The 16,682-nt window shown below is 39.0% G+C and overlaps 2 protein-coding genes across 11 annotated transcripts in view; both read left to right on the top strand.

Moving 5' to 3' along the window:
* Positions 1-7,112, top strand: part of ehbp1l1b (EH domain binding protein 1-like 1b) — a 34,044-nt gene extending 26,932 nt beyond the window's left edge. For 9 of the 10 annotated variants that reach the window (XM_042499931.1, XM_042499930.1, XM_042499927.1 and 6 more), the window contains 12 exons: positions 937-1,165; positions 1,261-1,409; positions 1,876-1,924; positions 2,059-2,383; positions 3,243-3,313; positions 3,467-3,503; positions 3,811-3,863; positions 4,215-4,335; positions 4,733-4,832; positions 4,925-4,998; positions 5,617-5,731; positions 6,023-7,112. In XM_042499931.1, coding sequence (XP_042355865.1) covers positions 937-1,165; positions 1,261-1,409; positions 1,876-1,924; positions 2,059-2,383; positions 3,243-3,313; positions 3,467-3,503; positions 3,811-3,863; positions 4,215-4,335; positions 4,733-4,832; positions 4,925-4,998; positions 5,617-5,731; positions 6,023-6,110 — 1,411 coding nt within the window. In that variant the 3' untranslated portion in view covers positions 6,111-7,112. The remainder of the gene's footprint in view (positions 1-936; positions 1,166-1,260; positions 1,410-1,875; positions 1,925-2,058; positions 2,384-3,242; positions 3,314-3,466; positions 3,504-3,810; positions 3,864-4,214; positions 4,336-4,732; positions 4,833-4,924; positions 4,999-5,616; positions 5,732-6,022) is intronic. The other variant, XM_042499928.1, reaches the window with a different exon arrangement.
* Positions 7,113-8,224: 1,112 nt separating this feature from the next.
* Positions 8,225-12,075, top strand: LOC121952939 (CAAX prenyl protease 2-like). Its single transcript, XM_042499826.1, has 8 exons — positions 8,225-8,361; positions 8,515-8,617; positions 9,322-9,405; positions 9,921-9,999; positions 10,118-10,285; positions 10,504-10,575; positions 11,694-11,756; positions 11,836-12,075. The coding sequence occupies exons 1-8, from the start codon at positions 8,225-8,227 to the stop codon at positions 12,054-12,056; spliced, it is 927 nt and encodes a 308-aa protein (XP_042355760.1). The 3' UTR covers positions 12,057-12,075.
* The last annotated feature ends 4,607 nt before the right edge of the window (positions 12,076-16,682 follow it).

The following is a 16,682-nucleotide window of genomic DNA, read 5'->3' as shown; positions in this document are numbered from 1 at the left end:
ATTAGACATTTAAAATATCATCAGCCTGACTTTTATTCCAGCCAAAATTCTAACGTCTGTCTAATGTCATATTGATGTCCGATGCCAACTGGAAAGAATCGCACTAACAGCTCTGTGAGGCTGCGCTGAGGCAGTGCTTTAAGCTAAATGCTACATCAGCATGCTAACATGTTAAGCAACAATACTAACATACAGATGTCAAGCATGTATTAATGTTTACCATGTTCAAAACCTTGTTTTTATTCTGTTGGCTTGCTGACATTTGCTAATTAGCACTAAACACAAAGTACAACTGAGGCTGATGGGGATTTTGTTTGTTTTGCGGGTGGTCATAAACCAAAGTATTGTTCTGAAGTCTGTACTAAATTTCACAGAAATCCAACCAACATTTGTTGAGACATTTCACTCATGTCAACCTTGTGATGGCCCTTAAGACAGAGTTAGTAACCATGGATTTTGGACCACCAGACCAACACCCACAGCCATGCTCTTAGAAGGACCAGAAACACCAGCAACGCCAGCCTAGAAAGCAAGATGTTTAAATACTGTGCCATGTTTTAAGACCTTACTCTCATTTGTCTTGATGTACCAAAGATATTACCTGGACTTTCTCCAGAAGACTTAAGACAGCTCTGGCAATATGTGTGTGTTGCCACCTGAGTGCATGGTGGGTGTTGTGTAGTTTCAAGAACTGCTGCTGTGTAGGACAACGGTTTGGTAAATCTGCTTTGTTCTGAAGTTTTAAAACATAGATTCCCATTCTCTTTAATGGTGTATGCTCGCTGTCATGCTTTCTAACGCCATGTCACTACTGCCATTTGTCATGTCAGCAAGTTCGCACGTTTGTCGCTCACACCCATGAATCGTCGCTTGGATGATCTCCTTTGTTCCTCTAATAAAGTCCATCTTTTTATTCATCACCTTGTCTCCTCTTAGGCCAAAGGGCCAACTGGCCGACCTCCCTGATGGCAGAGAGAAGAAACCACCATCACAGCTCAGACACATCTCCAGTGATAAATGCACTGACACACACATCGCTCCTCCACATGAGATGACGACGTCTCGACTTCCTACGTTACCAGAAGAAGAAGTTTCTGACCTTAAGTTCGCTCATCCCGCTCCAATGGTCAGGGAGGAGGCTGACGGAAAGGACGATGCAGCCGAAGTAAATATACACAATACTGATGTGCACATATACTCTGATAATGCTTTTTAAATAACAAACACTCTTCTTCCTCTCTGCTCCTCCTCCTCCTCCAGGGTCTGGTGAACTCCAGCCAGTCACTGCTCCAGTGGTGTCAGGAGATCACCAGTGGGTACCAGGGGGTAAAGGTCACCAACTTCAGCACGTCCTGGAGGAATGGCCTGGCCTTCTGTGCCATCCTACATCACTTCCATCCAGACAAAATGTACGACAGACAAGCAACTTAACTTGCTTTTCAGCTTTGAGAAGCAGTAACCGACATCATGCGCTGATGCTGTTAAGTGTTCATGTTCAAAATGTCAGCTCAGCGCCTAAACCATTTATGAAGTGCTAAAACAATTGCTTGATTACTTTGACCATACTACTTGATTGCCTGAAAATTGATTGGCTTCCTTTTTCTATTCATGTAACTGTGAATCTTTGGGTTGGTGGTGTTGTTTGGAGCAATCAAAGCATTTGGAAGAGTTAGTTGGTACTTTACAGACTGTAATGAGCATTTTTCACTATTTTCTGGCATTTTATAAATTAGAAAATGAATTGATTCATCAGGAAAATAATCAGCAGATTAATACATAAAAAAAATAATCATTAGCCCCAAATAAATTTGAATGTTGTAAAGCATATCTCCCAATATGTTCTCATTATATTCTTATATGGTTTTGTCTAATTAGAAATTTTGACCAGTTGGACTCCCATGACATCAAGCTCAACAACAAGAAGGTAAAAAGTGGCTCATGTTAATCAACTTTATATTCAGCTCTATAGTGCCGCTGTAGTATTTATAGTTTACTGCTAAACAGATATTTCTCAGTTTCTTTACTGATGATGTCTTCTTTTACTTTTGACAATGTCAGGCGTTTGACGGTTTCGAAGCGCTGGGCATCTCTCGCCTGTTGGAACCGTCCGACATGGTTCTCCTGTCCGTCCCCGACAGGCTCATAGTCATGACCTACCTCAGCCAGATCCGCACACACTTCACCAACCAGGAGTTGAGCGTGCTGCAGATAGAGCACAACAGCAGCCAGTCCAGCTACGGCCTCGCCCCCTCTGGACCCGCTCCCACTAATGTCGACGCTGCTGCTTTCTGCATGGCCAGACTGAATGAAGGAGTGAGCCTCGAGGAGGGAGGGAGTAGCACGCTGGTCGTCCCGCCACCGAGGACCAAACGACAGGCTAAAGGTATCAGCCTCTAACCACCTTCAAACATTTCAACTTTCTCATACTTTTACTATTTTTTTTTTAACCATGATTCATCCCATCTGTCTTGAAGGTTGATTTTACCCACTTTAGACTTCTTCATAACAAATTGTGTGTTTGAGAACAACACCTACTAAGGTCCAAATACTATCTAACATCAGATGTCTTAATTTTTCATGTGTAATGTTAATCTTTGATGTTATGATAGGGAAGACAGGGGTATAGAGGGAGAGGTGGAGAATGAGTGGGAGATTATTCATATCTCAATTTTATAGGCTTTTCTTATCCAGTTGATTAGCCCAAACTGCTCGAAAACAAAAAGCTTAATAAAAAAAAGTGCTGATTTTTGTATTATTTTGCACTGGCCTGCACACCCTAAAAAATATTAAAACTAAATATAACTTGCACTTTGAAAAAGGTACTTTTTTAAAAACTTTTACTTAAGCAGGTTTTGCAAATGATAGTTTTTACTTTCACACTAATTTTTTTATAGGACTTATTGTACTTTTATTTTTGTTAGATTTTCAATAGGCTAAACCACCACTGGAAAAGAGGCAACAGTGAGTCTCCAGGGAGCTTAGGAATGTAAAGTAGCACCGTTTGAACAAAGGAGACAAGGAGGAAAAGCATTAAATCAAGTTCACAGCACCTCAGTTAAGATTCTTGTGTTTCACAAGGTTATCACAGATACAAAATATGTCATGCTAAATTTTATGGAAATGTAGATTATTATTGATAATAAAAATAATAATAATAATAATGACCACTCAGAAAATTGGGTGGAATAATGTGGTTTAAGAGGTTAAATCCAACCTCTAATAATTGCTCTCATCTGTTTCAGTCGATGAGTCAATAACCCCAGTCCCACCACCGAGGTCGCTTAACAAAGCAGTCAGATCTGGACTCGCTCAGGTAACACTTTGTCTTTTGTCTTCCTCTTCTTCTTTCTTTTGTTTTTCCTTTTTTGTAACTGACATACATGTTTAAACTGTAATGTAATGTTATAAAATAACATTTTAAAACACTTGGTTAGTGATTGTGACAGTTTCATGTTTTCTTGACCAGGATGAAGACAAAAAGACAGGAATCACTGATAGTACAGGTGGGTAAATGAAGCCTAAATGATAATGATAATAATCATGGCTTTATTAAGGACACAGATAAAGGTCCATAGCGTACTACATAAAAAGAAAATAGTCTATGTACACAAATACAATAGATCCAATAAATGCTATTGGGGGAAAAAAAACAGGAAATACACAACAATACATTATGCTAATTCATATAAAAAGGTGGAACTCAGACTTCCAACAATTTAAATATTTACTCAACTTTCCATCTTCATTCCTTTGTTTTCTTTTTCTTTTACATTTTGATGTTTTGTTTGATGATTTGTTCCACGTGTGCAGAGTTGCAGAGTGCAGCTGAGACCCAGCCTCCCAAACAAGAAGAGGAAACAATGGTCAGTTATGCGTTCCTCACTGAACTTTTTCTTATCTGTGCTTCCTCTTTATTGTCATCTTTCACTCTCACTCCGATCAAATCAAATGAACATCATTAGCTTGACTGAGGCCTGCAATAAAGAACGAATCATATTTGCTTTTACCTTATACAAAAGTTAATTTCAGTTCCATCCTTTTTGCTGCTCTCTAATCCTTTGACCCCTCTTCTTCCACTTGTTTTCCCGACTTCCTCTTTCCTTCGATCTCCTTTTCCCCTCTCTATGTGGCTGTTTGGCATTGTCTGTGTATGTTCATGTGTGATTGTGTGTGTGTTTACTTGCATGTGTGTGTTCGATGGGGCTTGTGGTCAGTGTCTGCAGGACACCAGCCAGTATGTGCTGAGTGAGCTGGCAGCGTTGGAGTCGGAGCAGAAGCACATTGACACCAGAGCCGCTGTGGTGGAGAGGCGACTGCGAAGCCTCATGGAAACAGGTGAGTGACACACACGCAAATTATATCAAGCTATCTGACTTAACTGCTTTGCATTTTGCTTTGCGCTTATGCACTGCTGCTCCTCTTTAAAATGTATTTTTATTAATTTTCTGCATTTATAAGATCTATCTTTAGCTTCATTTTTATTTATATTATCTTAATGGGTTTCATTTTCCATATTATGTTATGCATACTTTGCTTTAAATTTTTATAGTTATTTCTTAGCTTACTTTCACTAGTATTATCAAGTGGGTTTTATCCATGTGAAGATGCATTCTGTGTATTCTATTCTGATCTTATTTTTTCCATGCTGGTTTTATTATGTCTTTATTAAACAGGAAGCACTAATAACCCATCCAGTTGTTCACAAACTGCCGTTTGTTTTCTGTTTATCCAGGAAGTGACCGTGATGAAGAGGAGCGACTGATCCAGGAGTGGTTCACTCTGGTGAACAAGAAGAACGCTCTGATACGCAGACAGGACCACCTGGAGCTACTGTACGACCACTCTACACACAAACTGTACACACGTGTGCTGAAGCATACAGTATACACACTTTTATTTGTTTGATTGTTGACTGTGTCTACAGACAAGAGGAACAGGATCTGGAGAGGAGATTTGAGCTTCTGACAAGGGAGCTACGGGTCATGATGGCTATAGAAGGTTAGTTACCAACAATGGTGGAGCAAGTATTTGGATCATGTACTTAAAGGAGCAGTATGTAGCATGTGGGGGGATCTATTGGCACAAATAGGCTGATATATTTTTATTTATCTTTTAATTGGTGTATAATTACCTCAAACTTAGAACCGCTGTGTGTTCGTTGGCTTAGAATAAGCCATTTATATCACATACAGAAGGGAGCAGTGCATCTTGCACAGTGCCCGCCATGTTTCTACAAAAGCAGACGAACCAAACACTGGCTCTGATGAGGGCCTTCTGTGTTTTTACGTTGAAGTGCAATCCTGTAGATTCTTCTTTACGTTTGGAAAGGTAGTGCTGAGGAAAGGGGTATTCATTTGGTTGCAATCTTTTATTCATATATAGTTGAAAGTGATGTACAGATGACTAACAAGCTGATATATAAAACCAATCACATACAATTTCAAAAATAAATGCATTTAGTTAGATTCCACCACTGGTATAGGTGGGCTATTCAGTTTACCAGGAGAGGAGCTGTGCGTTAAATCTCTTGTCCAACAGCACTTTATTATTCAGAAAAGGTGAAGAAAGTGGACATTATATGAACCATTAGGTTAAGTTGTGCCAATTGTCCTGCAGACTGGCAGAAGTCGTCCACTCAGCAGCAGAGGGAGCAGCTGCTCCTTCAGGAGCTGGTATCTTTGGTCAACCAGCGAGATGAGATCATCAGAGACATCGATGCCAAGGAGAGAGGGTGAGTGTGTGTAACGGTGTGAAAAAGACAAGAAAAGTCACAGGGAGGTGGCAAATCCTTAAGATAAAAGGAGAATATTGAAATAACATTTATGTGCTGTATATGAATTTAATTGCTGTTTTGAATTAAACCTGTAGTGCTTGTAATGTTATCCTGCAGCGACCTGCAGTTAAATAATATGTATTATTTGTATTCCTTATTTGCAAGCAGTTAATTGATACAGATCTGAGAACAGATGGCCAAGAGTTATTGTCACATGAATTATATCATAATATGTGTTTGTGTGTGCAGGGCTCTGGAGGAAGATGAACGTCTGGAGCGCGGTCTAGAGATGAGAAGGCAAAAATATAGCAACAAAGACAAATGTGTCTTACAGTAAGAAGAGAGTTTGCAGCTTTAAGTCTCGAAAGATGAATGTTATTCATAATTTTTGCACACAAGATAAAAACAGGACTTTTGTGGCTCAGTGTTTCCCTGTTTTAGCTTTTAGTGCCTTTATTTTTCTTGGAGAACTGTTAAAACCATTATGAAGAAGATATGGGCTGCAAACTGTCTTTGGAAGTGTTTGCTTGAAAAAGAATCTGTTCGTGTCAAAGTTTAATTATTTTTAGTCTGTCTTATGTATTATTTTAATTCTCTTCACGTTTTTATTTATTTAAATGATGCGTCAGATTGCTGTACATCTATTGCACATGTGTTTTGTGTGTGTATTCATCAACACTGGCTTCTCCTCTTCTAGTTTTTATAAAGAGTAGGTTCTCTCCATCACAAAAAGAGCTTTTAAGAATCTGTTAAACCAAAATGTGCCTTTTTGTTTATTTCTGAAATGTAAAAGGAAGTCTTACATTTCTATTTCAGATGTTTCCACCCTGAAAGTAAAAGATATTTGCTTGTGACACACCAAAAATGATGTGAAAAGTAATGAGCTGGACTCAAATTCACAATATTGAGAGTACAGGGTACATGTTTTTAACTTAAGTTTACTTAAGTTTAAGTAACTTAATTTTTATAAACCCTAAAAGCATTTCCACTTATTGCAACACTGATTGTTTTCTTTTTTTCATTATTAGATGTTGAAAGTGTTCTTTATATTAAGGAGTTATCAGTTATTGTGTGCACACAGACCCAGAATGCCTTAAATCACCCAGAAAGTTTATGGTTGTGATGCTTTATTACAGAAATGAACCTGTTTCCTCACTGCTGTGTCCTTTGACTGCTATATGCATGCTGTTTGAGGTGTGCTGATAAAGTGGTACTCACTACTGTATACCTTTCATACACTGTATACCTGAATTTGCTGTCTATATTTATGAGGTGATGATGTGATGAATGATGTCGAGAAATATGTTGACGAAACATAAATATTAGTTTGTTGCTTATATCTTTGGATTTTGTATGTTTTGTTATACCTCAGTGCCGGCGACAGCCATGGCCGGAGGTGTTATGTAGTTTTTTGTTGATCGTGTTCTCTTGGACTCAAAGATGAACTGATTTTTGTAGTCAAAGGTTGCCAAGACCTCACAAAATACATTTTTGGTCATTAACTCAAGAACTCATACACTGATTATGACAAGGTCAAAGGTCAACTCCAATGTGATATAATATTCTGCAAAAACACTTTTCAGCCATTATTTAATGCCATATCTGACATTGGTCAGATACTGAATTGATGATGGTAATCTTGAAACTTTACTGCTTGTGTAGATCTTCTGTGCTGTTGGGTTGAAAATGTGTGTAAATCATCCATTCTTAAGAATCTGTAGCTTTGCACTATTATCCATTTTAATGGACATCCGACTGTAACTGCAACTTGACTGGTTAGCCGATTTATACAACTGTGAGGCAACAATTCTATTTTTTTAGTTTTCCACACAGCATAAACCTGTGAAATAAACTGCAATTTGTTCCAAAGTTCTTGCAACAAACATGTTTTGGCCTATATTATTATTTGGAACCAATAAAACTACAGCCTCAGAATTCCCTGTCATTTTGAGGCTGTATATTTTGGTGTTGTTGCACTGCATCTTAGTGCAATTAATAAGGAAAAAGTTACGGTGGATAATCAGTTCATTAAAATACATCAAGTAAATTGCATGATGACCCAGACAATATAACTCCCAAACATGTGTGTTATGGCCCGCAAAACACCCCTTTCTAAGAAACTTGGGTCCAACATATAATAAAGATTGTAGGTCTGTACTTCAAAATAAAGTTTTTTACAAACTTTAGATTTAGATTAAGGTTATGTTGGGGGGGTGAGAAATACATTATGTCAATGAGGGTCCACTCAAGTGTGTATATGTGTGTGAGTGTATATACACACTTACCTATTACCTCCTCCCAGTACAGTATTAGAGCTAATCAGCTTGACTCTGCAGCACAGATCTCACTGGGATCTGCTAATCTGAAATGACAGAAAGAACCGAACCCATGTGTTAGCTGTAGCTCACCTGAGGAACCTCCTGACGCTCAGACAGCAAACCCAGTTCTGTGATGACAGAACCAGAACATGGTCCTATAATGCGGGAGGAGCACACCCAAACAAGATGTAGGGTGTGTGTGCTGAGTTGCCTTCTGCTCGCCTGTCTGTACGTTGGCAGTTTGTACGTCTGGAGAAGCAGCTTACCCAGGTATACAATTTACCAGCAGACCTGTGATGGTGCTGTTACAGTGGACTATTAAGCTGTAGCTCTGTCTGTGTGTGTGTGTGTGTGTGTGTGTGTGTGTGTGTGTGTGTGTGTGTGTGTGTGTGTGTGTGTGTGTGTGTGTGTGTGTATTTGCAGGGATCACCCCAGCGTGATAAAGCGTCGCTGTGCCAGTGTGCTGCTGGTCTCCGCACTGTCACCTGCAATGGTGAAGCTGTGGATGCACTGGGCTGATGTCAGGGTGAGTACACATAAACAAAACATGCCATCCTCTCCATCTGCGTTTGTTTATTTAATTCTCCAGTTGGACACAGTTTACTGCAGCAAAAGGTGTCCTTAGAGTGCGTAGTCCTCTAATTGCATGATTGGTGTGTCCTGACACCCCCAGTATGCATGTCGAAGTATCCCGGGACAAAATACTGAGCCCTGAATCTATACAGATGATGGAATAAAAGTAGTATATTTACTTGTGTATTTCATTCTCCTTCACATGCTATACTTTACTATACAATTCAGATGGAAATAATGTAGTTTTTCTACATTTATTTGACAGCTTTAGTTAACAGCAGCACAATCTAAATCCTTCAAAATGAACATATCATTGAACCAACACTTCTCCAAAATCATTTCAACAAAAGCTGAACATGGTTAGATTTATTGCGCGATTTTATCTATTTGTACCAAAAACATGTTGAACTGTGAATGTCCATTTCACAATGAGGTCAAATGTCAGTGTTTGTCAAGATGTAAGGGATTCAGTTTCTTGCTTAAAGACACTTCACAGAGAGGTCTGTCCAGGTGAAGGACAGTGTCCTCACTCCTGGGGCCATCTTTACGGTACATAAGGTGTTTTTTTTCAGGTTAAGCCCGGGGTCACACTGGCTCAACTTTGTAATCGCTTTAAGGTGAAAACAGTGTTTATAAAGCTGAATTCTGCCGTTCCAGGTCGAAGCATCTGTGTGGGAGTTGATGGGAGTTCGTTTGGAAAGTCTGGTGCCTGCAGCCATACTGCCACTACTTCTGACCATGGTACGTCAGAGTTTCAACCCAGAATTAACCTTAAAAAAAAGAAAAAATCTGTCCTTAAAAACCTTTTGTAGAGCACATTTACTTCACTGAGCTCCTGCTTTTCACAGTTTATTTTTAACAGATTCCACGGGCCGTACAAAGAACAGAATAAAAGGCTTTACATCTGCTGTTCCAACAACATTTGCTTTCTAAAACATTTTACAGCCATATTTTTCTTAACCTGTTAGACCTAATAATCAACCTGCAAATTTATTGGGTGACTTCCAAAACTACTCTTTGGACCCTGTAGAATTTTTATTTATGCTGTATTAAAGCATTTTTGACATTTCAGAGATTCAGTTTCTGTCCCAACATGATACAGCATGGCTTTACAACCTCCATTAAATCCCCAAATGCATATTTAAGCCACATGCTGTGAAACTCCACCCTGTAGTCTCTACACCCTTTTCTTTAACCTTTTTTTGTATATAGTTCAACTGGATGTAGTAAACAATTGATTTTATTCCAAACATCAGGTATTTTATCTTGGTCCCTTGGTCCATTCTGCAATGGACAACCCTAAAGGCTTAACTGGGGAACTGCAGTCTGCACTGGGTGAGTCAAACTTTATGTCCACTAAATGTTATGTCTAATAAAGTTGGGTTGGAGAGTTTTACACGTGTGCTTGTGTGCATTTGATGTGCATGTTGTCATATCGACTTTACTTTCCCAGATGTTCAGTCATGGAGGTTGTGTGTGGGAGATGCAGTGTGGCTCAGGAACCAGGTGGTGGCACCAGTGACAGAGGAGCTGGTGTTCAGAGGGGCCATGCTGCCCATGCTGGTGCCCTGCACAGGACCAACAGCGGCCATCTTCACAGCTCCGCTGTTCTTCGGTGTTGGTATAGCGACAAGATTTCTAGGCTGCCATATTGACCACTTACTTTTCAATTTTCACTCTTTTACAGTTAGTATTTGGCGCTGTGTTGGCATTTTCGTAACAGATTAACGAATGATAAAATATATTAATTATGAACATCAGTGTATGTTCAAAAATGCTACTTTTTCTTATTCATAGCTTTTAACTGCAATTCAAAGCGACTTTACTGTGTCATTTTAGCCCATTTCCACCATATCATTGATCAACGACGCCTCCACAAGGACAGTATGAGTGCCATCCTCTTGGTGTCAGGTCAGTTGGTTTTCGAAACTCTAATGTAATAAAACAGTGATAATGCAAGCAAATGAATTAAAATGAAGTTAGGTAATATGTAACAATATGTAAGTAATTTGGGGAATCAGCATTCTAAATGATCTTCTAGGACATCACATCTGAATCAGCTTTGAATCCTACTTACGCAGGAAAGTCATTTATATCCATCCTTTGTGTATAACCTATATCAGCTTTGCAAGATTACAAGGAATTATTTAAAAAAATAAGTTAAATCCAATATAAATTTTACTAACACATTCTCATTCTCAACTTGTTAAACACGACAGCTTGGGCAGTGGCCCTAAGCTTCAAACTATGACACTCTAGGTACCCCTATAGCGTCAGTTTAGGATGTGTCACTGTCTGCTTGTTACATGTACACAGTGTCTTTTCAACATAAACTTCTGTGTTCACAGTAAACATAGGTTTCGGCAGCAAAACTCTTTTACATTCAGGTAAAAAAAAATTCTTAGGTTTATTCACAGGTTCAACAAAACTACTTTAGGTTTAGACAACAAAACCTTTTCGGTTTAGGCAATAAAAACTACCTTAGGTTTAAGCAGCAAAACTTCAGTTTTAGGCAAGAAATATTTTTTTAGGTTGAGGCAATGAAACTTCTGTAGGTTTAAGCAACAAAACCTCTTTAGGAAACGGAAACTACTTGGTTAAGTTTAGGAAAAGATGCCGGTTGGGTTTAAAATGACGACTTATGTTTCACATGGGACATGAACAGTGTCTACTGGGTGAAAGTCATGTGTTTGTTTGAGCCAGTCATCCACCACTCAGACCTCTCTACATGGACTTTCTCGCTCTTTGTACTACAACAGTTGCTCTGACCGTCTAATATTGCTGCAAATGGGTTTAAATTTGAGCTAGTTGAAAGTCTGGTGTGCCTCATACAGTAAATGGTGCCTTGTGTGTTGCTTTCAGATGCTACTGAACAAACTGCAGTATTTGACAACCTGAGAATAAGAATAGGTTGATTTTACAGAGTAAGGTTATCAATGTGGCGCTTTTCATGGAAATTCCTTTGTGTGTGTGTGTGTGTGTGTGTGTGTGTGTGTCTGTGTCTGTGTCTGTGTGTTGTTGTGTTGCAGGGATGCAGTTCTTGTATACTACTGTGTTTGGTGCCTTCACTGCCTTTATATTCATGAGAACTGGTGAGAGCACTTTGACTTGCTAACATGCTCACCTTGCAGACAGCACACAGCTCATTAATTCTGTAATCTCCTTCCACAGGTCATGTAATGGGTCCAGTTTTGTGCCATTCATTCTGTAACAGTCAAGGCCTACCTGACATCAGCTCTGCCCTGCAACACCCTCAACGATCAGCTGTACTATTCTTCTATTTGATGGGGGTGCTGATGTTCCTGGTGCTGCTCTTCCCACTGACAGACACCTTCTTCTATGGTACCATTCCTGTCTGCAGCTTGGCTGCCCATCCAGCATCTGCATGCTAGATTAAATTAAATGAAATATACTCCCTCTCTTAAAACTGCATGTTTTTTATGATGGACTTCTTTTTACGTTGGGTTTTCAAATAAAAAAGTATTTTTATATGGAGTGTGTGCACATTTATATGTGTGTGGGTGGATGTGTGCATGAGAAGAGAGCGATTGTAGCACGTCAGACATTTCCTGCATGGTCAAAAATATTTCCTACTGTATTGAAACATAACACCAGTACAACTTTCCCTGGCTGAGAGAGAGAAAGTGTGAGTGAGCATGCATGTGTGTGTGCGTGTGCATGCATGTGTGCGTGCATGTGAGTGTGTGTGTGTGTCAGAAAAAAACAGATGAACTGTGAAAGTGAGAGAGTGAAGAGGGAAGGCGGTGAAGGAGACAGCAGAAGAGAAAGACACATATGCAGACGGAGAGAGGCAGACAGACAAAAACACATACACAGTGGCCAAAAAAACTTTCAAAAGTAACCAAAGCGGAGAGAGACAGCTATGTAAAGTCGCATTGTTAGGACAAATAAGGCTATGAAAGACAGGCTTGTGAGAAAAAACTGTCATGGCCAGAAGCAACACAAGCAATGCCAACAGACATTAAGAGGAGAAGAGAAAAATAAAGTTTAACAGAAAAGGAAAGATGGAGGGGGAGGAACGGGGAAACTTTTTGTGTCCCAGAGGAAATTTAGAATGTGGGGTAGCAGAGTTGAGGAGAGACCAGAGAGTGAAGACTGAGAGGTGAAAGGTTGTGTCAGACAATTAAGATTTATGAGACAGACTAATAGGCTATTTATAAAAACTGCTTACAGCCAAAACCAGGAAAGACAGAGTACATTTACATCTGTAGATGCACACAGCCACAGACTGTAGTTATGCATGTTTTTTTAATTTTGCTTAATTTCCTTATAGATAGATGGATGGATAGATTATACAATATAAAGAATATACTATAAATAAACTAAATATACAAAATAAAAATACCAAAATACTAAATGCTTAAAATATATTAAAATCTACTATATACTCAAAATATTACAAACAGAAAAACAAGTGTGCAGATTGGTTGATGTTTATATGTCTGCTCTCAATATGTGTTTACATTTTGTCAGTTTTTAAACTGTAGATCTGAGTGAAACAATTTTTTATTTCAGTTGTTTTGTATTGATACATTCTGTCTCTTTGTCCCTCTCTTTATCAACACTCCCACTTCCTTTGAAATAATTAATTGCCGTTCCCTACCTGTCCACCAGATGCCCTCATACTCTTCACCTGATTTCTTCATCCACTGCTCACCTGTTCTCACTCCCCTCATCAGTCACTCTCTATTCCTTTGCTAGTTCATTCAAGTTACCATGCACCTTGTAGTAAACCTCTTGTCAGGTTTTAAAGCAACCTGAACCCAATCCTGACTCCACTTCTTTACCTGGACCTGGATCTGAATCCTCCTGCCTGTCAACCTGGATCAGAATCTGCCTGTAAGCTCATTCGTGCACAGTAAGTCGCTGAACTGCACCAGCCTTCCTGTTTTGTCTGTGTTTTGAGTCCCACCTCTGCTGCTTGCAGTCTCCACGTGTCATTAGATTAAAGGAATAGTTACACATTTAGAGAAATCTTTTTAGTTGCTTCCTTGTCCAGAGTTAGATGAGAAGAGCGATCTCATGTAGGTATGTAGCCAGAGCCAGCCGGTTAACTTAGCTCAGCAGTAAGACTGCAAACAAGGGAGGACAGCTTAGCCTTGCTCTGCCAAAAAAACACATACGAAACAGCACCTCTAAAGACCAACAGTTCCAATTTTGTACCCTATCTGATTCTTTTAATCCACAGAAAAACCAAAAAGTGAACAGTTGTGTGTCCATACTGTGGTGGCCCAAGTCAAGCACTCTCTTGTGAAGGGGTGGCATAAAGTATGAGCACCACTGTGGGCACACGCGTCAGCATAGCTTTAATTAACCATTTTTATCTCCACTACCCATACCCACTTTAATTACTGAAATCTTACAGTCTTAAATTCCTGTTTATAGTTTAGTTGGAAAGATAAATAGACCTACCAATAACAACACAACTGTGACACTACAAAAATGTAAAATAGCTTCCATACTTTTTTTAGAAAAAAGAAATTGCTCTTCCAAACAAAAAAGTACAATAGCAGATTTTGTTACCAGTTTCCAGTCTCAGTGCTAAGCACTTTTGGGTACTGTAATCATTACATTTTTCTGTAACGCAGTAATGTAATGCATTACTGTCCTAAAGTCAGTGATCAGATAACAGTTACTAACCAAACAATAGTGTTGTTACTTTTGTTACGTTCTTCTTCAATTATTTGTATAATGAGCAGATTTTTTTCAAAAAGAACGTGCTGACAATAGCGGCGGTGCGCAGGGCGCCCCTTGAGTGGCTCTTCAGCCCACTGGACAGTCTGTGCCGACCCTCCGGAGGAACTATAGAGTTTATATGCAGTCTATGGGAGGAACAGTTTGTCTGACAAATCTCTTCCTCACGAGGTGTGACCACCACTTCAGTGATAAACGGGATTAGTCTGCTATAGAGCTAATGTTAGTTAGCTGCCTGTCTCTCTCTCTCATATAGGTAATATTTATACTGGTATAACTAAAAACAATTTGATAGTGGCCTTTATTTCATTTAGCCCTTTATAGTTTCATTTTAAGACAGTTACCGTCCCCCTGTGCCAGTGTAGCGCTGCAAAGGTTTAAGTTGCAATAAGGTTATGTGACAACACATCGTCTACAGATTTGCAGAGTAAAGCAAAAGTAATGTAACGAGTAGTGTTGCACATTACTTTCTAAAGGTAGTAACTAAGTAAAGTCAAGCATTACTCTTTTTAAACTAATGAGTGATGCTTAGCTAGCTGGAGTTTGCTGTATCTGAATGTGTAACATCATAAATACCCCCTTTCTTCTAATAGCAACTTACCTCTGATCACAAACTGGGGTTTATCTTCTGCTCGGTGCTGTGAAATGTTGGAATGAAGTCAATGTTTATTCAAGGAGAGACAGCTGACTCCTCATCATACTCCCTATTTGCTTTGCTTTTATACATTTCAACTCAGTCATACTTGGGATCTTTCCAGTACAACAAAGTCTTTAGCAGCTGGCCGCTGAGAGTTTGGGGATTTGGGAGACTTTGCTTCTATGGATCAAGCTTGACAGCAGTTTTTGCAAGGAGCAACTGTATTACCGATTTACCTCCCCCTGTTTTTCCCTGAGAATTACACTGAGATTAAGTGTAGCAACCTATGATCTGGCAGCCACCTTCTGAGACTGTGAGGTGGCCACCTCCTCACAGCGGGGAATGTGAAATGAAGACAGCAGTTATTCGACTTTCTTGCACATAACTGGTCTGCAGAAGATTTTAGTGTTTTGGTCGGGGAATGATATACTTTCTTTTGGCAATGCTGAATTAGGCAGTTTACCGTGTCTCCTGCATTTCGTGTGTGTGTGTCTGTGTGTGCAACACACAGTAAAAAAATTAGGCCAGGTCACATGAGGAATGTAGACGTCGGGGACAAAATGTGAACGGTAATAAATTTTGCTGTAAAATAACAGTAAACTACTGGCAGCTGTAGTTGTCAGCATCCTACAATTATTATACAAGATCAATACCGTAATTTACTCCATATTTTACCATAGAATAGGATGTTAACAGTGTAATATTGGCTCCAAAAAACATCAAGATTCACAGTGTTTTAATGTATTTTGAAAAAATCTGTTAATTTCTGTTTTTTTTAATTTGTTAGTATTTTTACAGCAGTAATTTTGGCTCTAAATAGCATCAAAACTTACACTGTTTTATTGTATTTTTTTTTAAAAAAGTAAATTACCGTTATAAAATGGCCTCCAAAATGCATCAAAACTTACAATTTTACTATATTTAAAAAAGCCTGTACATTACTAATAGAATTTGTCCATATTTTTGCAGCAGTAATATTGGCTCCAAAACGTTGTCAAAAACAAACAAACAAAAAACGTGTAGACTGTGCCTCCAATAAGCTTCAAAATGTATACAGTTTTGCTGTATTTTTGAGAAGAAAAAAAACCTGTAGCCTACATTACTGTTAGAATTTGTCTATATTTTACCAGCAGTCATATTGGCTCCAAAAAGCATCAAAATTCACAGAATTTTACTGTATTTTGTAAAAAAAACATTTAACATTTAAGCTGTTAGAGGTAGCATTACTGATAGAATTTGGCTCCAAAATGTTTTACTGTATTTTGTGAAAAACCTGTACATTACTGTTAGAGTTTGGCCGTATTTTCACAGCAGTACGTTACAGTGAGTTTCGATAGAAGAAGACCTGAGAGAATGAGAGGAAATGATGCAGAGAAGTCAAATGGATGGTGGGATACCTCAAAGGTCCAACACATCCGACGTCTGTCTGTCTCTGCTGCTCTGAGCCTTTGTGTCCCTTTCTTGTGGAGTCGTCATCCTTTCTCTCCACTGTTAATGCATTTACCATTACACACGCGTACTAACACGCACACACAAATGGCTCCGTCTCTGGAGAAATATGACTGTATCATGAAAGACACTACAAAGAAGTGTAAGTTGTCTGTGTGTGTGTGTGTGTGTGTCTATGGAAAAGCTGAGCCTATCATCTGGTAAAGGAATAATCTGT

Source organism: Plectropomus leopardus, chromosome 13, assembly GCF_008729295.1.
Source record: "Plectropomus leopardus isolate mb chromosome 13, YSFRI_Pleo_2.0, whole genome shotgun sequence".
NCBI lineage: Eukaryota > Metazoa > Chordata > Actinopteri > Perciformes > Serranidae > Plectropomus > Plectropomus leopardus.
The sequence above is the reverse complement of the archived record's forward strand: the minus strand, read 5'-3'. Positions and strand labels throughout refer to the sequence as shown.